General features: G+C 56.5%; 1 protein-coding gene across 1 annotated transcript in view; it reads left to right on the forward strand.

The window, feature by feature from the left end:
- The window catches only part of DUSP8 (dual specificity phosphatase 8), a 61831-nt gene that overhangs the window by 29206 nt on the left and 21833 nt on the right, over positions 1-10792 (forward strand). The window contains exons 4-7 of the mRNA XM_026850178.1: positions 6942-7108; positions 9333-9492; positions 9696-9819; positions 10206-10792. Of these exons, the coding sequence (XP_026705979.1) occupies positions 6942-7108; positions 9333-9492; positions 9696-9819; positions 10206-10792 (1038 nt within the window). The remainder of the gene's footprint in view (positions 1-6941; positions 7109-9332; positions 9493-9695; positions 9820-10205) is intronic.

Below are 10792 nucleotides of genomic sequence, written 5' to 3' on the forward strand. Positions count from 1 at the left end.
GGAGGAGGAGGAGGGGAGGAGGAAGGCTGCGGGAGCCCGGGCGGGCTCTACCGCCGGCATCTTTTTTTCGGTGGGGTCCACGGGCAGAGGGGAGGGCGAGGGGGCCCAGGGGCGATCGGCCGAGAGCCCGCAGGCAGGCAGCTGCCCGACGGAGCCATTTCGCTTCCCTAACGCGGGTGCCGCCTGCCCGTCTTTGGGGGGTTCGTTCAGAAAAGGGGGTTGCAGTGTTTCCACCCCACGGTGCCAGAGTGAGGGGCAACCAGAGGAAGGGGATATAAACTGGGGCATCTTAAAAATAATGCCGAGTCTGGAATGACCTAGATTACCAAAGGGCTGAATCAAGAAACTTCCCCTCCATCACCACTTAAAATGGGAGCCTGCTAAAAGTGCTTGACAGGTTTTTGTGGCATGAAGCACATAACCCAGCGATGGTGTCATTAGTAATAAGTCACTCCTGGAAATGACACATTTTTCTTTACTTAGAACGAGTAAGGCTGGTCCAAAGCAGGCACAGTCACTGGATGAAAAGCAAGCCCAGCAGCTCGGGGAGTATGTCCGTGGTTGTGTGGGTGGAGGGCTTCCTTTCTGCCGCTTTTTTTTTTTTTTTTTTTTTTTTAAGGACGTTTTCCGCTCTTCTGGGAGAATGGGAGGGGGGTCTGGGACCAGCCTGTGAGACCAGGGTGGGCTGGCACGGGTTGGGAGGCAGCGGGGTGATAGAGCAGCATATGGGCAGAGACTGTTTGGGGTGACCGTTGGGGAAACGGGGAATTCACATGAATCCGTAACAGGGCTGATTCATCGCCTTTCCCATCCCCCGTGCTTAGAGGAAAAAAAAGGAGCCAGCAGTGGGGTGATGAAATTTGGTGCCGAGTGAATGAAGGGTGAAACCTGCGCTGGGGAAAAGCACAGGCTGGGCAGGGGTGTGCAGGGGGGACAGGGGGCTAGACCAGCACCAAGCATCTCTCTCCAGTGCGCTGAGATGGGTGGAAGTGAGAGAGCATCACCCAGGAGGGGAGAGGGTGAGCTGGCTGGGCTGCCGAGCACCGGGATTTCACCCAGGTGGGTGGGAAGGGCGCATAAGCAAGCGGGCTGCCCACATCGGGCATCGCTGGGGAAAAGCAAAGGGGGCTGCAGTGCCAAGAGGGGAACAGGGAGGATGGAGGCGGGGGGGGGGGGAAACTCAGAAATGTCCCAGGCAGCAGGAAGTGCTGACAAAGCCCTGGAGCTTCCCAGAGCGCAGTAAGGGTGGCATAAGCAGTGTTTCCTCACGCTGCCTGGCTTAGCTGCTGGCACCAACGGGCTCCCACCCAGCACGAGAGCCAGGGAGATGGTGTTTTGTAAAGAGACATTTTCCCAGCGGCTCTAGAGGTTGATATGTGGCGTGCCTGGCCCCTCTGCCTTCCTTCCTTCGATTCAACCTGCCGCAGAGATGCTTGGCCAAACACTCAGGCTCACTGCCCTGCCCTGGGGTTTTGCAGGTCCCCCCAGCTCTCATCATCTCCTGCCATGCCTCAGTTCAGCAAGGTGGTTTAACACTTGGGGACGGATGTGCCAGGGCACTGGGAGCAGCGTGTCCCCAGGGGGCTGGGATGATGGGGAGGCATCCAGCCACCATCCTGGCCACTGAGCCGGCACAGCAGTGGGGGAGCCGTGCTGGCGTGGAGGCTCCTCCAGCAGCAGCCGAGGCGCGTGCTCACTTGCATGCCCCACTGCCCCTCGCCACGTGCCGCCCTGGCAGCGGCTCTCAGCCACCGCAGGCATTTTAATGAGAGCTGGGCAGAGCCCGGCTTTTCTCAGCCCCCTCAGCTGCCAGGAGCCTTAGGGGGGCAGAGGGTCTCCAGCACAGGCGTAAAACCCACCAGTGGGGCTGCAGGCTGCTGTGAAAGCTCCAGCACCTGCATGGGGAACTAGTCTCTGAGCAGCTCCGGCTGCTGCTCTTTTACACTCATTATAGGAGCAATGAGGGTGGGCTATAAACCACCTCTTTAACACTGCCTGCAGGTCTCCTGCCAGCTCCTGGTGTGAGAGCTGGGGGTGTGGAGGTGGGGTGCAGTGGCTGCTGGCCCAGGGAGGGTTTGCAGGTCCAGCTGTGCCTGTTCCCCTCCTTGCTGCCACAGACTGAGGGCACAGCGGGTTGACATGTCACCTCTTCTTCCCGCTGCGGGGCTTTGGGTTGGATGTGCTCCACCATGCACGTGAGAGGCTGGCCAACAGGATATGTCCCTGTTGCTGGGTGTGTCTCTGGGGGGACGTTTAGGAGACTCATGGAGCTGGGGGTCTTCAAGACGTATGTCCAAAAGAGCGGTTTTGGGCTGGGGCAGGTGCCCTGGGCAGCCCTTTCACAGCTTCTTGCAGTTGGCAAGGTGCAGCATCAAGGCCAGAGCTGTTGGGTTGTTTCAAGGGGCTCTGAAGGAGGTGAGTCTATGGGGCTGGAGATAAATGGACAGTCTGCACAAGATGTGTGAGGGTTTTCAAGCCCTGTCATTTCCCTGTCTGCACTTCAAGCCTCCAGCCTAGGCAGAGGACCTCGGTGCAGGGAGGGACGCAGAGAGCAGCAGGGAGCTGGGATAGCCCTGCTTAACATGCCCCGCACCTTCCTTTTTATCCCCAGCAGCATCTCCCCTAACATCCAGTGCAGCTCAATGGATTTTAAATCTGCAAACCTGGGACTTATCACCAGGAAGAAAACAATGCCACATCACGTCCCTGTCCTTAGCCAGGACTTTGTCACCTTCTGTGTCACCCTCCCTGCACCACCACTGCTGCCCTGCCTTGGCAGAGAGGGAACAGGGCAGCTTGCAGGTGATGGGTGATGGCTGAGATGTTGTTAGTGTCCCAACCGTGAGCTGGGTGTCCTCAGAGACCACCTGACAGTGACAGCCAAGGCAGTGGAGGGGTGTCCAGGTGCAGCAGGGTCCCAGCTCGGCAGTCCTACACCTCTCTTCTTCTGGCTAATGATCGTCTTCCATGCCCATCAGCCCCACGCCAGCACTGGGGCTTTTTGTTCATTCTGGTTTTAGCCACCTCAGGGTCTTACACAGCCGCTGGTGCAAGGGGAGGCTGGCAAAGGGCTCCTCGCTGTGCCGTTTGCTGCTCAAAGGGAAAAGTCACAGTGCTCCCCAAGAGTTGCAGCAGTGCTGGTACCACAGGGGCTTATTCAAAGATGCTACTGGCATCTCTCCACAGGCAGAGGGATGGGCTCAAGAAGGATTCCCAGGCTGTCCACCTTCCCTCTGTGGCATCTTTTCTCCCAACAAATCCAGTTTCACTGGGAGGTTGTCATAGATGTTCAGCTGGAAAACGTGCAGAGGGGAGGGCCTGGTAAAGATGGAGGTAGGGGAAAAGTAGTGTGTTTTTTCCTTCTGCTCTGTTTGCTGCCAGGGCCATGCAGAGCAGGGCTGGGGGCTGGCCCAAGGGGTTTCTGCAGGGCACAGCAGGAGATGGAAGGGTGGTCAGCACCCCATGAGCAAAGCCTGGGATGGGGGAAGAAACAGGTTTCAGTTGTTGCACTCTTTCCTCTGGGGGGGGGTGACAGCACTCCCCTCCTGAAAGCTGCATTTCTTTTTAGCCCCACCTTGAGCTGGCCACCATTAAGGGGTTTTATGTCTCTGGGGGCAGTGCTGAACGAATCCCCCAAAGCTGGGGGGTGATTTTAACCCCTCAGCCCTCCCAGAGACCTGCCTGATGCTGGTTCTTGGCTCTTCCTTCCTCCATCTTCAGCAGGAGCAGTGAAGGCATCCCCACTTCTGGCCTGGTTCCCCGTGTCCAAACATCCCCCTCTCCTCCTGGGCCCCACCTCTGCCTCAGGTAATTGCAGGAGACAGGAAGACCCTAGCTTTTCCATGGAATGGTTTTGAGAGCCCTCAGGAGTGCTGGAGCCATGAGCAGGGCATGGGGCTGTGCTGCACAGGGACCAGCTCCTCCCCAGCAAGCCCTCGCCAGGCTCGAGGGGACCATGAGGAAGAAACTAGAGATCCCCAAGCACCCGCTCCACGTCAGATACAAATCCTTCCTGAGCTTAATTCCCCACATGCCAAGGGTGCTCCCGGCACCAGCACATCGAATAAAAAAGACTAGAAAGACCCATTGCTGCCCTGGCTCCTCATTCATGGGGCTCTGCCACTCTCCCAACAAAAGCTGGGATCCATGACCCCGGGTATAGAGGGGGGAAAGCCCAGGTATCGGTTGGAGCCCAGCCAGGGACATTCACTGCCTTTGGGATTGTTTTGAAGAGCTGCTTTGCTTTCTAAAAATGAAAGGCATGCTAGAGCAGCCGGTGGGGGTGGGATGAGCATTGCTCCGAGGTTGGGATGGTGTCAAGTACCCAGCCTCATCTCTAGGGTTTTCCCCAAGCCCAGGCTGCCCTCAGCAGCTGCAGGCATGGGGAAATGAGGACAGGCAGGATGGGAGCATGCCCGCGCTCCCAGACACAGGGTTGAGGTTTTTCTTGAGACAAGCGGGGTGAGCTATGGGCATCATTTTGGGTGCTGGCATCCTCTGGTTGCTGGCAGCGTGCCGGGGTAGGCACCGCAGCCGAGGGTGTTGCTGCCACTCTCTGCAAACGTCCCCACCTGCTTCGCAGCCCCCTCTGCCCCTGCCTGGACTTCCCCGTGCAGGGCTGGCAGAGGATCTGCTGCTGGGCGAGTGCCGGCAGAGGCAGGCAAGGGGGAGAGAGCGGCGTGCCCCGACCTGCTTTAGCTATGAGATCACCCCATGCTCCCGACTTCTAAAGAGCAAGACAAAGCCATACACGGCCCCGGGCAGCTTTTGATGGTGAGCATGAGAGGCTGGGGACTCAAGCAGTCACCGATCCCCAGGGCTGCACTTGTGTGCACTCTGCTCCACAAAAAATGTTCTGGGTTCCTTTGGAAGAATTCCCATGTTGTTTTGCATGAGTCCAGGGGTCAAATCTGCGCCCCACTGGACCCTATGTGCTGCAGGCTTCCCTGGGGGCAGCTGGAGGAAACCTTTCCCGCAGGGTTTCTGCTCGAGCATCCCCCAGGCATCGGTGGAGTGTGTTCAAAGTGGGGCGAAGCAGGGAGGTTGCACGTGTCCATGCAGGGCTCTGGCCGGTGATTTACGCCCCTTGGCAGTGGGGATGCAGCACAGGGATGAGCAGTAACAGGAGCTGTGCTGCACCTGTGCTGGGCCTCCTGCTTTCCCTCTGATTTAATGTCCCAGTTGAGAGGTGATGTCACTTTGGAGGGAGCCAGAGAAAAGGAAGTGCTGGAGAAGATAAGGTGCTTTAACTCTACCCCTCCCAGTTTGGTCAGGTTTTGGAGCTGGGACCTGGGTTAGCTGCTAGCCAGGAAGACATAAGAGAGGGGAGAAAAGAGGTTGGTTAGAGGACACCTTCCTCTTTGGGCAGTGGGAGCTGACACCAGGAGCTGCGGTGATGGAGGACCTTGAATGTTCCCAGGTGGTGTGAGCATGATTTGAGGCACTTCTTTGGCTTCTCTATTACCTTTACCTCCCAAACACGTGGGGTGGGTTGTCTGCAGCATCAGTCACACCCTGCCAGAGCCTGGGTGCCATACCAGCAGCCAGGAAAGTGCTCCAAGAGGATCCGCAGGAATGCTGGCAGGGTGCTGGAGGAGGTAAATTGAGAATGTGCCAAGGCTGCCCTACTTCTGAAGGAGAGAAACTGAATGGAAAGGTCATTACCAAAGGCTCATTAAAACGTCTTGTTTAGCTGTGAAGATGGGCCAGGGATTCCCATGCTGCTGTGTCCAGAGACCTGAACTTTCATAAGGATCTCATGGGGACATCCTGGTCCCTCCGGCAGTCAAAGTTGGTCAAGCCTCAAAGTCTTCTCTGCCCTTTGGGTGATGTCAAGCTGCATCTGCTCACTCACATGACTGGGAAAACCTCAAGGGAGCCTGGTGGGCTGATAGGACCCAAGGTCCTCTCTGTTGCACCAAGCTGCCACCCAGCTGTCCTCAACTGGAGGGAAGTGAGGTTGGGCCACCACTAGCCCGACCTGGCTCTACCCCAGAGAATGGGACTGGTGAGCAAGAGCAAATGAGGATCACCAGTGGCCTTACGCAACCGTGCAGGACGTGTGAAAGCACTTGGGGTTTTCCAGCTTCCTGAGCTGCTCACCATGGAGGCAGGGCAATGCTTGCTGCCCTGCTCAAGTCAGTGGTCTTGCCACTTGAACTGGGGACTGGCTTTCAGGCAGACTCATACACACTTAGACCATGCTTCTGACCATGCCAGACACTGTGGTGATAGCTCTGGCTCAGATGCCACCTACCACGGCCCCAGCTGGGGGTTTTCTCTCAATATCTGGCTTTGAGATGCTGAAGCTGGGTATGACTGCCCAACAGCCTGGTGCAGTAAACTGGGCGCTGCTTGCTGTCACATTCAGTAAGGTCCAGAGCATGAAAAATGTCAATGGCCTGCAGGTACTGATGTGCCAGAAATCACGGACTCAGCAGGGATGGGCAGAGGGAGCATCTCTCAGAAGCCACAATGTGTAAGTGTAACCATCATGGCAAGCTTTGGGCTGACCTCCCCAACCTTTGCGCTTGGGTGAGCTTGCTTGTCGTCATCCTGCCCTGGCGGGTTTTGCTAGCAAAAAGTGACCCTGATTGTCCTCAGAGTAGTAGGCAGCCAAGAAAAGGACTTTCTCTTTTTGTCGTTTGTTTGAATGAAGTTGTGAAGAGCAGGGGGGGTGCAGGATGCCTCGCGTGTGTGTTAATATCCAGCTGCAGCAGGAAAAATCAGACCTGAGTCTTCATTCCTTTCTCCATGTGTGTGGCACAGTCATCACGTGTCTGCACTGATTAGCAATGACTGGTGGCTTTTTGCTCCTCAAGGCTCTGTTCTCAGTGTTGCAGGGTTATCTCCGCTTTGTCCCCAGCCCAGGCCTTGGAGTGCCAGGTACTGATGGTCTCAGCCTTGCTGCTATGAGCTCAATGTCCCCATTTTCTCCGCAGGAGGCTTTGCTACCTTCTCGTCCTGCTTCCCGGGGCTCTGTGAGGGGAAGCCAGCTGCCATCCTGCCGATGAGTATCTCCCAGCCATGCTTGCCTGTGGCCAACGTCGGCCCCACACGCATCCTGCCGCATCTCTACCTGGGCTCCCAGAAAGATGTCCTAAACAAGGTATGGCCCTGTTGAGGGGACACATTGGCCATCATTCCATCTGGGACCCCAGCCATGCAGAGGGGTGAGGGCATTAAGGACTCAGTGAGAGGGCCACATGTGGTCGGTCTGACCCTACCAGGAGGCTGAAGGCAGGGAGTGCATAGGCAGAGCCTGGCAGAATTGGAAGGGTGCTTGCCGGATGGGTTGTCTCATATTGATGAGCTTTGGGGTGGTCAGACTCTTCCCAAGTGCCTGTAGAAAACTCAGGGGCAGAAGGAGCACGGCTGGGAAAAACCCTGGGCTTGGAGGGGGAGTTACCACAACTGGAGGAAGATGTGGGACAGGAGCCAGCTTTGCACCCACCCGCCGTGCCAGCCAGGCTGCCAGATAACACCAATTTCAGCAGCCCTGTGATCCCCTCGGGAGCCAAAGAGAGTGGGAGAAAGCTGGGGTATTCAGCTGGGGTGTTCAGCAAGGGGCAGGGGCTTGTTCAGGAGGCTCAAAAAGGAGCAAAGTTTTGCTGTGGGGAGAGAGCAGAAAAGAGGGATAGTGCCCTTTTAAAGGTGCTGGAAGGGCTGTGCTGTGATGTCACGCCAGGGAAGGAATTTTGTTTAAAGGAAAAATAACAGTGAGAAGAAAGAAAGAGGAATTGCAGTTAAAATGCCGCCGGGCGCCTGCCTACCGCGGGCAGGAGGGAGCCAGCCAGGCGTCCTCGCCCGGGGCAGGCAAGGGGGGAGAGGGACCACGACACTGGAGGGGGGTTGGAGACAGAAAGGAGGGAGAGAGAAATTATATACAGGGAGTAGAAGGAAATGAAAGAGAAAAATGCCAAGAATGTGAGTCCGGGAGCTGGGCTGGCTCCGCCAAGCCGAGGCCGGGCTCGGCAGAGCCTGCTGGGGTGGGCAGGAACTGGCCATTGGAGAGCCAGGGCCAAAATCCTGGTGCAGTCTCCTGAGGAGCCAATGTCAGGCAGGGAAACTGATGGTTTCTTTCCCTCCCCACCTCCTCGGAGTGTTTTGTTCATCTTTTGGAGCTCTGTTTTCTGCCATCCCCACGATGTGGCCAGAAGATGCTCTATTCATAGGCAGCAGAGAAAGGTCAAGTGCAAGGCCGTGCATGGGCAATGCTTCTCTTCTCCAGCATGTTGCAAAGGAGAGATCCCACACGGCAGCTGCACACACTCTGATGTGTGGAAGGACTCTCTTATCTCCACGTTTTCTCCTCCCATTTAATTGTGGGTCTTCCCTGGCGTAGTGCAGACCAGGCACTGAGACCCGGCAGCTGGCAGAGGTGTTCCCCCACTGTTTGTAAGCAACCTGCTCCCACTTGTACAGGTGATACCTGATCTGATGGGACGAGGAAAGAGACAGGGGTTAGATGAACCATAAATTTGGTGTCAGCACCACATATAGGTGAAGCTGGTTGTAGCCTTGGAAGGGAAGAAATGGAACTTGGTGTGGATGCAGCAGTAGGCACCCAGCAAGCCAGTTCCCTTATGGACAGCCTATGGGTCAAACTTCACCCCCTCACCACAGTTTTTCATCTGGCCCTATTTACCTAAGGTCTCCCTTGTGCCACTGCATTTTACTGAGTCAGAAATACGGGCCGTGATGGCGGCTATTGAGTGGCCAAAGCAGAAGAGTCACAGGAAACAAGTCCAGGTTCACTGCAGTGTCAGAAAGAAGCAAGAGATGGTTCCCCTCACCACCTGTCTATGTCCCAACACAAGAGCGTATGTTCACAGTGAAGAATTGTGAACAACTAACAAATCTGTGAGAACTCCTGATGTGCATCTGAGGGGTGTGGGAGCAAAGACACATTGGTTAACATAGGGTGCTACCAATGACTCCCCCCACTCTGTTGGTGAGATGCCTCCTCTCTCCCGCAAAGTTTTCACCCAGAGTTTTCACCAGTTTTCTTTCCTGTAATTTCCTATTCCTCTCATACTGGGGTTCTTGGGTTTTCCCCTCTGGAACCCCCTTCCAGGTGTCTTTGGTCTCGCTTACTTTTACTTGGACCAAAGCAAAGATCTGCTGAGGTTCAAATCTGTGTCATCTAAACTGACACAACATTCTCAGTTGGTCTCTGCTGTACTACCATCAACTAGGCCAAGGCAGCAGTGGGAGACCCACAGGAGAAAATACTGGGATGGGAGAAGGCAGGGGGTGCATGGCAGGGCAGATCTTCAGCACTTGGTGCTAGCTGAACTCAGGCGATCATTCGATTGCTTCTTTCCCACCAGGACTTGATGACGCAGAACGGGATAAGCTATGTCCTCAACGCCAGCAACTCCTGTCCCAAGCCAGACTTCATCTGTGATAGTCACTTCATGCGCATTCCTGTCAATGACAACTACTGTGAGAAGCTCCTTCCCTGGCTGGACAAGTCCATTGAATTCATTGGTGAGCTTTTGTTAATGCTTGCAGACCCTCCAGTTTTCATCTTTCAAAACGTGAACCCTTCTGTCCTCCATGGTCTTATTCTCAGCAACCCTTGTTCTTTCACGCAAAGGGGTTGAGGGTTGGGGAGGGAGACTAGAGTAATTTTGTTCACCATCTCTGACTGCATTGGTGCTTTTCTCTCTGTTTCTTCCACAATGCACCAGACAAGGCCAAGGTGTCCAGCTGCCAGGTGATTGTGCACTGCTTGGCCGGGATCTCCCGGTCGGCCACCATCGCCATCGCCTACATCATGAAGACTATGGGTATGTCATCAGATGATGCTTACAGGTGAGTTTTCCCCGGAGGGCAGGGAGGGGTTACGCTGGTATGCTTCACTCCAGAGAAGAAAAGCAGGCTGAGCCCAGAAGGAGAGGGTGGGAGCTCCTTGAAGCTATGTCTTTCCTTGGCTGAGTCCTGGTGAAACCAAACCAAACCTCCCATTGTAAAGTGCATGCAATGAGGAATGGTTTGGAGCAATAAAACAGAGCAGGGAGGCAGTCCCAGCTCTAGCCCTGGGGCATCCCGAGGCCCCATGGTTCCCCAAGACCCCTTTCTTTGGAGGGTCTGGTCAGAAGGTCCTGGATGATGCCTCTTCTCCCCAAGGAGGCTGAGAGAGTAGGGGTGACCCGCTGAAGGACCAAGCACCAACCGGGGCTGTCTGTGCCTCTCGGCAGGTTCGTTAAGGACCGTCGCCCATCCATCTCACCCAACTTCAACTTCCTGGGCCAGCTCCTGGAGTACGAGAGGAGCCTGAAGCTCCTCAAGGCCCTGAAGTCAAAGGGCGACCGGGGCGAGGGGGACACCCAGCAGGACTCGGCGGAGGCGGCTGAGGGCAGCCGGCATCCCCCACCACCTACCTCAGAGAAGGCCGAGGAGGTGCCAAGAGGCGCTGGCTCGGCGTCCCCCAACAGTGACCCTGAGCGGCAAGGTGGGACCCCGAAGGTCCTGTCGCCCACCACCCTGCAGCAGGGCCTCAACGGCTTGCACCTCTCCTCCGAGCGCATCCAGGACACCAACCGCCTGAAACGCTCCTTCTCCCTGGACATCAAGTCCGCCTACTCCCCCGGCCTGCGGCAGGACCCCCCCGGACCCCCCGGCCCTGGGGACGCCCCCAAACTTTGCAAGCTGGACAGCCCCTCGGGCCCCAGCGGCCTTGGCCCCTTCTCCCCGGGGGCGGACAGCCCCGACCGGCCGAGCGGGCCCGACCTCCTGCTGGAGGCCAAGGTGAGGCAGCGGCGGAAGCACCGGCACCCGGCGGGCT

Source organism: Athene cunicularia (genome assembly GCF_003259725.1).
Source record: "Athene cunicularia isolate RWA chromosome 5 unlocalized genomic scaffold, athCun1 chr5_part2, whole genome shotgun sequence".
Classification (NCBI taxonomy): Eukaryota; Metazoa; Chordata; class Aves; order Strigiformes; family Strigidae; genus Athene; species Athene cunicularia.